The sequence below is a fragment of the Emys orbicularis genome, chromosome 17 (assembly GCF_028017835.1).
Source record: "Emys orbicularis isolate rEmyOrb1 chromosome 17, rEmyOrb1.hap1, whole genome shotgun sequence".
In the NCBI taxonomy this organism is placed as follows: domain Eukaryota; kingdom Metazoa; phylum Chordata; order Testudines; family Emydidae; genus Emys; species Emys orbicularis.
The window spans coordinates 6,428,824-6,444,053 of NC_088699.1; the positions used below are offsets into that span (position 1 = coordinate 6,428,824).

General features: G+C 40.6%; 1 protein-coding gene across 1 annotated transcript in view; it reads right to left on the reverse strand.

The window, feature by feature from the left end:
- Positions 1–9,460: 9,460 nt before the first annotated feature.
- Positions 9,461–15,230, reverse strand: part of TBX4 (T-box transcription factor 4) — a 57,405-nt gene continuing 51,635 nt past the window's right edge. The window contains exons 7-9 of the mRNA XM_065418381.1: positions 12,694–12,782; positions 12,001–12,242; positions 9,461–10,086 (exon numbers count right to left, since the gene is read on the reverse strand). Coding sequence (XP_065274453.1) covers positions 9,461–10,086; positions 12,001–12,242; positions 12,694–12,782 — 957 coding nt within the window. The remainder of the gene's footprint in view (positions 10,087–12,000; positions 12,243–12,693; positions 12,783–15,230) is intronic.

The following is a 15,230-nucleotide window of genomic DNA, read 5'->3' on the forward strand; positions in this document are numbered from 1 at the left end:
CTTATAGAACTCTGCCCACTGACATACAATTCAGCTAGAGTTTATTAGTAAAAATCTTGATTAATTGGAGTTCTGCAATTCCAACATCTGTCAATAAGGAAACTGAACAAGACACGAACTCCAACTTTTTTACTATGGAAAAAACAATACAAGGCAACATTTCAAAGCAAAAGGAATCTCAAACTGCAGTAAAAGGCAGTTTGATGTAACCCCAAAGTGGAACATATGCCCACCATGTAATAACAAAATGAGACAATTATAATATTAGTCTTGCAGGAAAGAGACATTGTGGACCTAGTCCTGTTCCCATTGAAACCAGTTGGAGTTTTGTCATTAACTTAATGGGACTAGGGTTTGGCTCTGTATCTTTAAAATAGCAACTGAGAATTGGCTAATGAGGTAACAAAAGAGACCAGGAGGAAAGTTGTGTTTTCAACTAGGATTACAGTTACTTCTCATTTTCAGAGGCCTGCACTTTTAAATGACCCAATAGCAATGACTGGGGCTGTAGTTAACTTTAACTTTTATGCTTTTGCAAGATGTGTCATCCATAGTTCATTACATGTTAAAAGACCAGTAAGGGTTAATAGAAGGAAGTTCGGAGGGCAGCCTAGAACTGTCAGTGTTGGGCCCACAGTAGGTATGGTCTCATATAGAATGGGGTTTATAAGACCACCCAGTGCTTGAAGACCCTTGCAATGTGTTAACACAACAGAGCAAACTAGGTCCTTGATCCTGCAAAGACTTATGCACACGCTTTTCACTTTACTTAGTGCATAGTTCCATTTGATGCTTGACAAGTTTTTTCCTTTCCATTCTAGTTTGTTCCATGTCATTTTCCTCCTAATTAATTGCCTATATTTTTCTTTAATTGTCTGTTTCCCTTGATTTTGTTTTAAACAGATGACTCTCCTGCTAGCGGTGCTGATATCACTTTTCGTCCTCAAACAATCCTCATTCACCTCTATGAAGCAGGCATGACGGTGTGATTTCCATTTCACGGATGAGGAACATAAGGCAGACCCTAAATGACTTCCTGAAGGCAACAGAAGGGATCCCTGTTAGGTCAGTGCTCAGAAGTTCCTGAATCCCAGTCTTCTGCTTAGACCGTTGGATCATGCCACTCGCTCTCTCTGAAACCCCAGGTCAGATGCACACAAACAGGTACAGATTTACTTGTTTCCTTACAGGCCTGGTCTAAACTATGATTTAAAGATCGCTCCCCATAGGCTTTAACTCAGTCAGTTTAGGACATGTTAAAAAGTCAGTGTGTCTTGTCGATGCTGGACCAGATGTATTGGTTAACATGGGCCAGAATCACACCTTTAAATTCTAGTCTACACAGGACCACAGAGGGATGGGATACGATATGTAGGATAACTACACTCTTAAGTGGGCGCTCATCCCACATGGAATCTTTGGACTCCAGGCTATCCATGTACTGCATAGCACTCATGCTGGCAGCCATCTCTAGATTCTTTATTTCACAAACTTCCAGCTTCCTCTCTACTATGTGGAGCTTCAGAAGATTCAGATTTTTCCCACTTAAGGAGACAGTACACTATTCCCTGATCATTAAATGTTCTTTACCATTTGTTGGGTGTGCCAAACATCTCTGTTTTTTCTAAACAGATTTAAGTCAAATCCTAGCCCCACTCCACAACCTATACAACTGGCCATGCTTAGGATAGCCCCCCTGGAGCAAAGAGTGGGGAGAAAATCTCCCTCTGTTGCCCAGATTGCAGAGCCACTCCAGGGCCACACTAGAGCAGCCTCTGTTAGTTTGACATCTGTAGTATGCAAGGTCTTAGAAAAAATTTTGAAGGAGAAAGTAGTTAAGGACGTTGAGGTCAATGGTAATTGGGACAAAATACAACATGGTTTTACAAAAGGTAGATCATGCCAAACCAACCTGATCTCCTTCTTACCTAAGAAGGTAACAGATTTTTTTAGACAAAGGAAACGCAGTGGATCTAATTTACCTTGATTTCAGTAAGGCGTTTGATACGGTTCCACATGGGGAATTATTAGTTAAATTGGAAAAGATGGGGATCAATATGAAAAATGAAAGGTGGATAAGGAACTGGTTAAAGGGGAGACTACAATGAGTCATACTGAAAGGTGAACTGTCAGGCTGGAGGAAGGTTACTAGTGGAGTCCCTCAGGGACTGGTTTTGGGACCAATCTTATTTAATCTTTTTATTACTGACCTTGGCACAAAAGTGGGAGTGTGCTAATAAAGTTTGCGGATGACACAAAGCTGGGAGGTATTGCCAATACAGAAAAGGACCGGGATATCTTACAGGAAGATCTGGATGACCTTGTAAACTGGAGTAATAGTAACAGGATGAAATTTAATAGTGAAAAGTGCAAGGTCATGCATTTAGGGATTAATAACAAGAATTTTTGTTATAAGATGGGGACTCATCAGTTGGAAGTAACAGAGGAGGAGAAGGACCTCGGAGTATTGGTTGATCACAGGATGACTGAGCCGCCAATGTGATATGGCCGTGAAAAAAGCTAATGCGGTCTTGGGATGCATCAGGCGAGGTATTTCCAGTAGAGATAAGGAGGTGTTAGTACTGTTATAAAAGACACTGGTGACACCTCATCTGGAATACTGTGTGCAGTTCTGGTCTCCCATGTTTGAGAAGGATGAATTCAAACTGGAACAGGTACAGAGAAGGGCTACTAGGATGATCCGAGGAATGGAAAACCTGTTTTATGAAAGGAGACTCAAAGAGCTTGGCTTGTTTAGCCTAACCAAAAGGAGGCTGAGGGGAGATACGATTGCTCTCTATAAATATATCAGAGGGATAAATATCAGGGAGGGAGAGGAATTATTTAAGCTCAGTACCAATGTGAACACAAGAACAAATGGATATAAACTGGCCATCAGGAAGTTTAAACTTGAAATTAGACGAAAGTTTCTAACCATCAGAGGAGTGAAGTTCTGGAACAGCCTTCCAAGGGGAGCAGTGGGGGCAAAAGACATATCTGGCTTCAAGACTAAGCTTGATAAGTTTATGGAGGGGATGGTATGATGGGATAGCCTAATTTTGACAATTGATCTTGGACTATTAGCGGTAAATATGCCCAATGGCCTGTGATGGGATGTTAGATGGGGTAGGGTCTGAGTTACTACAGATAATTCTTTCCTGGGTGTCTGGCTGGTGAGTCTGGTGAGTCTATGACTCCTGTGTCTCCACTCCACAGCTGGGGAGAATGACCAGTTATCCTCACCTGCCTCTCCCCTAAATACTCCAGAGCACAGATCCATGGTGTGTGGATCCTCTGTGCAGGAGTTGGGAATTCTGTCCCCTTTCCTGAGAAGTGGAAACACATTGGTTCCACTTCCTTACAGACACTCTGGCATAATATGTACAGATACAGGATAACTAGGGTTTGCCCTCTCCCTTTTTTTTTTTTAAACACATACCATTGCGTACCCTGCTTTCACTGACTGCTTCGGACTCTTAAAATGCTTAGGAAATGTCTATGGAAATAGTTAATTTCTCCCCCCCCCTTCACATTACAGAGGGAGAAATGTAGAAAAACTACAACTCATCCAAACGTTTTTGTAACGATCATGTGCTTTGTTTTAACTGTAAAATGTAAATCTGGTCCTCTTTAGTGATACTGTACAGAAATCTCAGTGGACATTTTTCCTGCTTCTTACTGGTCTACTTTCTTTCATAATGATAAATGGTTGGGCAGGTGGGGAGGGGGAAACTACTCTTCAAACTGGTTGCTTTTTAAAAGGACAGGAAGGAAGAATGGTGATGCATATAAAACAGAATCTCTGTTTATAGGGCTGCGGCACTGATATTTTTAACTTCCTGACCTTTCATGGCTCTTGTGAGGAAGCCTTGGACAAAGATGTCTAATCAGCTAAGACAGTCACTGTGGTACTTTGGTCTTCCGTTTAAATTTGAATTGATTACCAATCCCCACTTCCATTTTCTTCTGTATCCAGTTGCTTAGTAGCTGTCACCTTTACCATTCCATGCTGACTGGTTCACATTACTTTAGATACACAGTGCAAGTTCATCACCTTTCCAGGATGTCTCCTGATTGATTCCTTATGTCTTGTGGAGACCTGCTCTATATTTTCAGGCTGAAATAAGTTGCTTTAGGTGTTCTCCAGGAGTTGTAATATTTTTTATCAATGCTTGAGGCTACTCTTTTTTGTGTATTGTGCATTTTTATTTATATGCAGTAAAATGATTTAAGTTCAGGGTTTCGCTGTGTGTGTAAACCCCATTAGCAAAAAGACAGATGCAATGAAAATGAGTTATTTGTAATTATACATAACAATGTGTGATTTTTGCCCTTCATCAAAGGCCTTATACCCTGTGCCTTGCATGTCAATGTCCTACTGCACATCCCAGGGCTAGTGCCTCCGTGAAAGATATGGGTTTGGACTTGTTGATCAGGCTCTTCATTTTTATTTTCATGCCATACTGAAGTAAGTCTATGGGAGCTTTCTCATTGACTTCAATGGAAGAAAGACTGGGCCCTTTTATATCTGCCAAGCACTTAAAGGTGGGATACTCTCTGGCTGCAAGTTGAAGTTAGACACATTCATCAGACTGGAAATAATATGTACATTTTTAAGTGAGTAAACCTTGGAACAATTAACCAAGGGACAAGGTAGATTCTCTGTCAATGGTAACTTTTAAATCAACTTTTAAACTTTGTTTTTCTTTAAGATATGCTCTAGTTCAAAAGGAACTATGGCCAGTCTTGAACTGGAAGACAGACCGGATGATCACAGTTGTCCCTTCTGGCAATGGACTCAATTAATGTAAGTAGGATTTATTTTTGTTTGGAATATCAGATACACCAAAATACTTGTTGTTCTTTGCCTGTTGTTCTCTGTGAAGGGTTTTATCAAAGGCTCACAAGAGCGGTGTCTACAGCTTTGTCTACACACAATCTTGGACTGGTTTAATTAAACCAGTTTAGTTAAGACAGTGCATAGTCCTATATGGTCACTACAGCTGGTCAAATGTTTTCATTCAAAATGTTTTGACAAAAAATACTACTTCTTTTTTTTTTCAAAATAGAAATTTTGGTGGGAAATGTTTGGTTTTTTGCCAAATCAATTTTTAGCTAAAAATTGAAATATTTTCATTGCTGAACAATTTTTTAAAATGCTGTGGGTTTTGGGGGCAAAATCCTGTTGCTTTTTGCAGATAGATTTTGAGGGGGAAAAAAATAATTTTTGTCAACTTCTGTCACAATCAGCTCTAGTGGATACTTGTTTTGATTTGAGTGGGTTATTTTGGTTTATCTTAAACAGGTTCCTAATTGACTTAAACTAAACCAAAATAAGCCTGGTTTAAATCACAATAATGGTGTCAGGCTTTTGCATTAATTTAACTAAATAAAACAGTTTAAAAATCACACTTCAAGTTAAACGAGTGCAATTCTCCAGGTATACAATCCCTGAGGCTGAAGATAAATGGCAACCAGATTATGCTGACCCTTTATAGTTCCCACTTCTTAGTGACGTCAATCCCTTTCCACTTACCTGGTACTCCTCTTACAGCTGGCTATCTGCTTACAATCTTAAAACAAAAAGCAGAACTAGGATGCAAAATCCACCACTAAGCATGAGAGGCTGATCCCTTAAGAAGTCGGAAAGGTGTGATTTAGATTCCATTTGATTATCTGACTCCACAGCTTGATTCTTTCTAAAAGAGACACAACGGCCCCTGACTCTCGCATGACAGTGTCTTGCTAAGATTAATATACATTCTTTATTGAATGGGACCCTTTGTCTTAGTGTTCCCCATGTTCCCCCTTTTTTAATAAATTGACAATGTAGCTTGTGGAGAGGAGATCCATTTTAAATCCTTACTTTCCTCACCAGCAAGTTGGCCATGTTGCGATTTCCCTGAAATCTTCAAGCACTCTTAGAGCTCCATCCAGCAAAGTCTCAGTACTTTCTTCCCACCTGGCATTCAAATAAATTCAGCATGTTATAGGAGGTACTGAGCACTTCCCTGGATCAGGCCCTTATTTTCTAAAACTGTCATCTCTTGCTGTTCAAAGACCAGTAGGGAATCTCGACTGGCTAATGAAGAGATGACTTTTCCTCCTAATGGAATGTTCCACTCTAACCATCCCACCAGGGGAGTTCTCATCTTCAAAAGAAACATTTTTTCTATACAAGCTGCAAAAAGAATTATTTAATGACATCATAAATTAAGACAGAGGGGCCCAAATCTTCCAAACTGTAGAGACACATTTAAGCCTGGAAAAAAACATTGAGTGTGTGTATATGCCAAAAACACCCCAGTTATTCCAGCTTTAGGCCTCTGTCAAGTATGCGAGCTGCCAGTGATCCTAGACTAGTGGTTTTTTTGGCATGAATTAATTTTAGCTTGTTTAATTTCTGACATTTGTATCAATTTGTAGACTAAGTAAGTAATACTAATATATTTAGAGTGAGGGCCAAATTCAGAGTTGGCATGAGCACTATTCAAAGCAGTGGAACTCAGCCCAACTTGCTTCAACATCACATTTGGACCCCAACCTTTACAAAAATGTACTTCCATTGATAGTAATGGGAGTTATGCATAGGTTATTAATGTCTCAATGATCAACAGACTCTAGTACGTATCCAGCTTTTTTCCAACCCCTCTCAATGTTGCCCCTACACAAGAAGGCTGAAAGCTTTATTTCCACACTGTTCATCTTCCAAATATTGTAGGACTTTTCAACCTTAGGTTAATCTTGTACCCCATTCCCCAGCACAGTAGCACACTGATAGGGCTATTTGTTCAAATCCTTTACAACAAGTCACAGTGCATTGAATGTAACAGGAGGCAGGTAACTGGTTTTAAAATGGAAAGGATAACTGTTCAAGGGAAGGGCACTATTTCTACCAAAAGAAAAGGAGATGATGTATCTAATCTATAGAGAGATTTATCTATATTAAGATATATATAATTTGTAAAACAGGCAAAAGAATCCAGAATAGATGGTCACTGGGACTTCAGGCTCATGGCCCCATAAATTTTAGGAAGGGGTGGCAGCACCAGTCTCTTCTAGTGTTGCCTCACTGTCACTATGACAAATGAAAATGTGTACTTCAGCCTATGTCCAGAGACACCTCTGTTACCTTTTTTCCCCCTTAAGTCTTGAGATGTGGCTTTTAATTATAAATGCCATTTAAACATGTAAAGATGCACCATTTTGGTGCTTTTATTTTGCGTGCAGGGTAAGGATTCTTCTCCTCAACATGAGTGCTTTGCAGCATGGTCTATCACTATCAACTCGTTGTTTCTAGAGCTTGAGTGTCTCCATTTAAAAACAACAAAAAACCTTGAATTAGGCAATTGAAATATTACTGAGTGGCTGTGAGCTGGTAAAAAGGTCAAGCATGCAGGTTGGGAAAGAGTAAGATTTATATTAGGACAGCGGGAAAGATCAGATGTCCAATGACTCACCACAGCACATTTTATACTAATTATTGAAATGCACCCAGAGACAGTTTATAGTAATAAAATGGCTTTATGTTCTGATATGTAAAATAAAATGTCCATGCTATGTAACAAAACATTTAAAAATTCCACACCACCTGTATCTAATGTGGTTTCATCTGTGGTATATATGTCTTTTGTCTAACCAATTCTTAGTTTTTACAGCAAGTGTGTAATTAAAAAAATCTTAAATAGATGTCTTTCACAAAAAAAAAAAAACCCTTTCAACATTCATTTTTATTAAGTATTTCATTTGTAAAAAGCAAAGCTGAATTGGACAGGTGGCCTGCATTTGTGATATATATTTTTATATATATAAATAGCTATTCAGCATGCAAAAATTGTAGTGATTTCCCAAATCTGATTACAAAATCCACACATACTGTCTGTTGAATGCGGTATATATGAATGTCCTGGCTAAAAATAACCTTCACTTCAGTGCCCTCGGGCTTGTCTAGCTTAAACATCTTCATCAATCTCTCCTCATTGGAATGGATTCAGCAAAGAGCAGAAGTGACTTCAATTTTTTTTATTTCTTTAGCCCTCCACCTATTCATTGATTGCTTGGCAAACGGCCAAATTCCGTACTCCTTAATTGAACCAAACTCCCACTATTATTTCTATGTATCCTTCTATTTGTTCTACAGTAACAGCTGGTGGTCCTGCATAGGACTGGAGACCTAATGTGGTGTATATACATAGAGAAAGATGCAATTCCTTCCCAATAAAACTATTCAGTTGAAATCAGCGGGAGTTTTGTTTAATAAAGAATGCAGAATTTCCCCCCTAAGTGTCCATGTCTCGTAATGGCTGGGTTTTTTGTTTGGATGAATGAATTCTTGCAGGCCTTTGATCATTGAAGGAGGTATCCTTCCATTTGTCACCTGGAAATAATTCCACAGTAAAAATATTAGCAACAAACATATTGGTCACAGCTTTTCACACCTCCACCGATACTTTGTCCATTGCAAAATCTGATAACTTTAATTAAAAGTGTGTGTGTGTGGGGGGGAATTGGTTCACTTTCTCCACTGTCCTGAAAACAACTCCCTTCAGTTCAGTGCAAATAAAATGAGTATTTTTTTTAATAGAATATTAGGGTTGGAAGGGACCTCAGGAGGTCATCTAGTCCAACCCCATGCTCAAAGCAGGACCAATCCCCAGACAGATTTTTGCCCCAGATCCCTAAATGGCCTCCTCAAGGATTGAACTCACAACCCTGGGTTTAGCAGGCCAATGCTCAAACCACTGAGCTATCCCTCCCCTCCTATGTAGAGGCTATTACACTGTGAAATAGTGTTCCCCAAGGGGAATGGTGGCAACCCCATTTCTAAAGCCATTTAAAACTAGACTGGACAAATCTCAAGCCACTATACTGCAGTGTCTGGGAGAAACAGAACCAGGAATCCGATGACATGGGTTCTGTTCCTCGTTCTCTAATTGGCTTGTTGTGTATGCAGCCTCAGGGCAAGTCACTTCACTGAGATTCTGCTTCCCCAGCTATAAGTGGCCTAATAATGCTTATCCACTGCTGAGGATAGAAACAGTCCTAGATGAAAAGAGCTATGACTTGCAGCCATTGGATTACAATTGATGGTTTTGTCTTTAATTGTTATGACTCCATGAGCCACATAAACTAAGGGTAATAATTTCCCCAAAAATCTGCTGTTTTAAACAAAGGAAAAGGACCAGCCACGTCACATTTTAGTCATTCGGATGGTCCTTAGGGGCTAGTAGGACTGAATTAATTTAGAAGAGATTGGTGAATCCAGGCCATTGATCCAAGAGTTACTTTGTACAGAATTGTCTATGTGTAAAGATACAAATGCCTCATACACACACACCCCCTTTGGAAATGTACATGTGTGTAGGTTTCACTGAAGTGCAAGTTACCCACAGGAATTAACACTGAAGTAACATTGTTCAGGAGCAGTAAAACTAGCTGTTTTGTTACTTAGATAGTAGAATCATCCATCAGTCCAGTTTTCCACAGTCCCCATTCCTGAATGGTACGGTAATGAAGATTCCCTCGAGAGTGAAAAGCTTTGTGAGTACAGAAATTCGTTTGCTGTGTTTAAGTGCGGAGATGGGGGCTTCCTCTCGCAAACAGATGGGTGCACTCTTTCCCTCGGGAAGGATGAAGGAGGAACTCGCTCCCGAACCTGAGACTGTGACAGTTGATTGTAGACACTGAAGGGGCTATTACCTGGTGGTTGTGAGCTTTGACTTGTGATAGAGGGGAGTCTTGGCATCATGGTGGTGGTTGTAAAATGAGCAGGGAAAGGCTGATAAGGCACAGTTTCCATTGTCTGAACGCTGTAGCTGGTGTAAGGTGCAACAGAAGTCCACATATTGCAGCTCAAAGGGGGAGGGGGAGGAGGCGGCAAGTCATCGACTGTTGAGACACCTGCGATTTCAGCCCCAGAACCTGAGTACATACAAGCTTCCCTAGGTGTCACCTCACTGCAATAGGAAGGACTTAACATTTGCTGGTCATATGGAGGTGGCGAACGAAAATAATGATCTTCTCCTACAGCCGAGGAGGCTTCCAGATAGGAGCGTTTGCAGGGCAGGTCTAAATGCCGAGCACTTTCTGTAAACAAAGAAATAAGCATTTAGGGAAAGGTTTCCAGTGTAACAGCATTTAACATTACATTGTCAAGCCCTCGAAAAGCTTATGGATTCGCCTTAAAAGCATGTGAATCTTACAGTCATTTTACTAGGTTACTTGCATTGTTATTCAGGCTAATCCAGTTAAGCTACTTTATTTTGAAAAACAATATTTAATATTAAAAAGGCATTACACTGTTAATGTTAGTCTAATCCAATCAGCCTTAAAGCATTTTTCGGCTACGTTTATCAGCTTAAATAAGTGATCTGGGTTACTACTTTTACAGCCAGAGATTACTTTTCATTCATCCAGATAACTGAGGACCACGACGCTTTTGACAAATTCAAGAAGTCTTTTTAAATGTCTTATCGCAACCTTTCTTCCTGTCCTCACAAAAATTACTATACATTTACCAGGTATTCACATCAAGGGCTGCAGAAATATTTCAAGATAAAGCCAAGGGAAAGTGCTCTGGTAAGGATTTCTGCTATGTGCTAGAGAAGCTGTCTCTTTCAGTTGACTTTGTATGTTGTTTACAGGCATTCTATCATTAGGAACTATTTACTGTAGGAGAAGCAGCAACTCTACCAGCGGATTGCTATTATTAAAGTTTTGCATTGCAGTTCTTATTACCTGTGTCTTCACCAAGGCTGAGATTAATTAGCAGCAAATGAGACATGGTAGTATAAGGATTTTTCTCGGCAAAGCCCTTCCATTTAATTTAAAAACAAAAGAATCTGACATGATCTCATCTGATACTGGTCTGAAGGGAGCAGTGTGTACTTAAAAGCTGGTTACATTTAAAAACTGGCTCAGCAGGCAAAGAAAATGTCTACAGCTAGCTTCTGTAATCAAAAGTAGACAGACGTTAAACTTACTAAAGGCTTGATTCTGAAAAGCGCTGAGCATGTACAACTCCCCATAATCTCACTGGCAGTTGGAGGAGCTCAGCACATTTCAGAATCAGGCCTCAGTTGCATAAACTTTCTGATTAAGAATATACATAGACATATGTAACTGTTTGTAATTGAATGCATAATTTACCAACATAATCTCACTCCTTTAGACACACGCCATGATGCTCTGCTTTGCTTGTTTGCTCTAGTTTTGGGCCTAAGTCGGTCTTCTTTGGGGGGGACTATAGGGTAATAAGCGCTACTCTCAATAGTGTTTGCAGGATCAGGACTTAGATCTAATCCCCAGCCCACCGGAATCCGCGGAAAGACTTGCACTGAGCTTTGGATCAGGCTCTTTAGGGTGGCAAATGAGACTAACCACTGTGGCACTATAGAAGTGATATATAATAAATCACTTATGGCACTGTCCTGTCACCTTTCTGATGACATGAATTTTATTCCGTGAGTAGTACTGTTTCTTTCAATGAGACTATTCACACGTACTACTCAGTGTGAGTAAAGGTGGTAGCTGAGCCCCTAGTGTGTCATAATAGTTGTTTCTAGATTCTCCTTTCTTATAAAATTGGTGCACTTCACTGAACACGTTTAAAGTGCAGAGACAAATGGCAACTTTATGCACAGATTTAGAGTACAAATGAATTTGCTTGTCGGCTATATTTTGAGCTCAGATAATTTAGAACTTGAATTTCCTACATTTAAACTATTGTATCATGAATGTTGACATCCAAAATATCACTTCCCTTAGCATTGTTCTCAGGGCCTGATCCTACAAGGGCCTGAATACTTGGGCAAACCACTGAGCATTCATAACAGCAGAGCACCTTGACGGATTGTGCTCAAAATACTATCCAATCAGAAGTTCCACCGGTGCTTTGCACAGCACAGCTCTCCTGGCCCTGGAGAGACAGGAAAAGGTGCCAAAGAATCTACTAGGGTGTTTTGTTTTGTATGTGGAGGAAGATCTATAAAGGTCTGTTACCTCTTCTTTTCAGGCAGTGATAAAAGAGCCCTGAATCTCTCTGTGCTGTGAAGGTGTTGAGTGGTAGATCTTGAGTATCCGAAGCAGCAAACGGCATATGAGCACCATTCTCATACTGATAATGCTGAAGGGTCTGGTGATTCCCATGGAGTGGGTTGACATCTGTTTTTGTTGAAAGCTGGCCATGAGTGGAAACCAACCTCTGCCTCATGATGCTTTTGGAAATCACTGGATATTCTTTGCTGCAGGCGAGAAAAGTTATTTACTAGTTAGATAGCGGGCAGCCCTTGCAGGACAAAATACTACTACTTTAGCATTCCTGTAGCACCTTGCAGCCAAGGATTTCAAGGCATTTTACTAAAAAAAATAAATTAACCAAGTTTCACAACCACTGTGTGGCGGTAGGTGAGTATTATAATAACTATCACAGCTTGAGCCAGAGTGGTTGAGACTTGTGCAAATTGGTGGCCGAGCAAGGCTTAGAACGCTGGAGCCCCTTGCCTCATTTAGCTCATAAGCCTACATTTGCTCTCCCAAAGCCCTGTTACCATAGATTATTGGATTGGAACAAAAACCCCACTGAATGCATTTCATACATACATACACATTGCATCAATGCCCTCTGATGGCAGAGGTTAGAACTATATACTGTATTCTAAACAGCTGCCATCTCATTGCTCTTTTTATCCACACCTTTGTAGCCGTGCCACACGCAAATCGCTGTCATCGCTTCCCCTGAATCCCTTGGCAAATGGGTTGTTTTCAATTTTCAGCTGGGTTATCTTTAAAAGAATGAAACAAAACAGGAGTCAGTCAATAGTGTCTCAGAACCACGTGTAGGGCTGTGGGACTAGGTTTGTAGATCTGAAAAGACGCATGTAAAAAGGCCTCATCCAGTGGCATTCAGCGTCTGCTTCCTGCACAGCTTCAGTCACCTAAAGATGCTACAGCGGAAGGGGCTGGATCAGTTGAAAATCAGAGAGGCTGGAGCTGCAACGTTTGGGTCTAGAGCTGAACTTTCCCAAAAGGCCTTTTTAATTTTATTTTCCAGGGTTGAAGGCAGGAGGTTTGGGCTTGAGATAAGGGCACAGGGAGGACTGACGGTTTTTATTCAGTGCTATCATTAGTGAAAATGGACCTTTTGTGGCCTAAAGTAAAGTTCTTCAGAACAGAGACCTGGGTGGATATCCGTCACCCACCCCTTTTAAACCATCTTCTCCTACCCCAGACAGTGTCCTCAGCCATAAGGGAAGGGGCTAGAAAAGAATTATTACTGCTTTATAGTCACTATTACTCAGAAATACACTAGCCTTTCCAGAGACACAGTCCACCACAGTGATCCAAACCCCTCCACCTGAGATCAATTTCTATAACTTCATGAAAATTTTGCAATAAATAAATAAATCACACACACTAGGGGAAGTTATAGGGCCTTGTGTAAAATTTCATTTAAAAATATTCATTCGTTTCACCCCTCAAAAAACACACACAAACAAGCCTCTTCTCTCATTCCCCCCCCCGCAAACACACACACGAAATTAAAACCGCACACATAGGTTGCAGGGTATTCGCTAAACTACAGTCTCTTTTAACAAATGATTTTTGTGGAGAATATGGGAAGGGTTTCAGAAGCTGGGAAATTTCACATTAACACTCAGCTAAGTAGAAAAAGCAGAGCAGATCCATTAAATCCCCTTAAGACCTTAGTAATAACTTCATTTACTATGTCTCTTTTATAAACTATATGTACACAGAAATCACTTCACCCACCCTGTAATGCAAATAGGCAGAAACATACCCTGCGAGCTAACTCGTGCACAGCACCACTACCTGCCTGATGAGTGAAGAGGAGCTACAGGAAGATTTTATGGAGACAGACTAGAGTTACCAAAGGTGATCACTCTTTTCCCCCTACCCTTGCGAATAGTGCTATGGAATCGTTAAGGCTCAGAAATGATCAGGACCTCAGTTTTACTTCTCAAGAAAAAGGGCATCTCCCATAGCACAATGCTGGGCCAAGCCCACCTCTGGGGAAAGGAACACAGAAATCCATAGATGAAGGTCAGACAGGACCATTATGGTCATCTACACTGCTGTAACACAGGCCTTAAACTTTCACTTGGTAATTTCTTCATCAAGCAGACTGTGGTTGTGCTAGAACATCTCTTTAAGACAGACAGCTGAGTGAAAGGCTTCAAGTGATTGCAATTCCACCAGCATTATCTTCCCATTGTTCTAACTGTGTTTCAATAGCTATGGAGTCACCTAATCTACGTCTTACAGCACCTGGCGTTTTCCTTGGTGACCCCACTCAGGCTTACTTTCTAAACTCACACTTGATGTTGAAACTCCAGGTGATACACCCAAGCAATTGCACCTTTATATCTGGAGTCTTGTCACTGATGTTAGTTGTTTGGCTCAGCACCTCTGTGAGTCACAGTAATCACTTGGACTTTTAGAAAAATACCACAATCCATAGAGTTCAGCTTTTTCAGGCAGGAGCACTAGAAGTGCTACACAAGCTGTTTGGTTGTTTTCACATTTTTTTTGCTCTGGTTGCTAAAACCATAACCACCAGCAAGTAGATTGAGGCCTTTCAGTTTACAAAGGCATGCTTCTGCCCCCTTGTAGTTCAATGGCAGCAAAGCCACAATTTTAACTTAATTAAAAATTAGCATAACCTGGATTTGCCAAAGATATTTGTGAAAACAAGGCTTTGATGAAAAAAAATGGGCCAGCCTTGGAGCTGTTAAACCCAGAATAACTCTATTGCCTTCCCTGGGTTTACACCATTGTAACTTAGGGCACACACACACACAAAACCACTCATGGCCTCAGAACCCATCTCAACTGACTTGGGCTCACGCTGCCGAGCTAAAACTAGTAGTGTAGATGTTTGGACTTGGACTGGTTTCTGAGACATTGCAAGCGCGAATCACTTGACCTGCCACTGGAGGTGGGTTTTTTTGAAAATTTTACCCATAGTCTGAGCAGAGAGGGGTTTGCCCCAAAGTCATCTGCCAGTAACTTTCGTGCCAGTACCTTAAATGTTTCCTCAAGGAACAATAAAACTCCTTATACAATACACGGCGAGCAGCTTTGTGTGTGCATGCACACATCCAGCAGGTCATGCAAAGAAGGATGCCTTACATGGGAAAGAGCTTTTAATAACTTTCCTACTGATTTGAAGCAGCCCCTGGAGCATTGACACTCAAACCACTTTGGTTAAT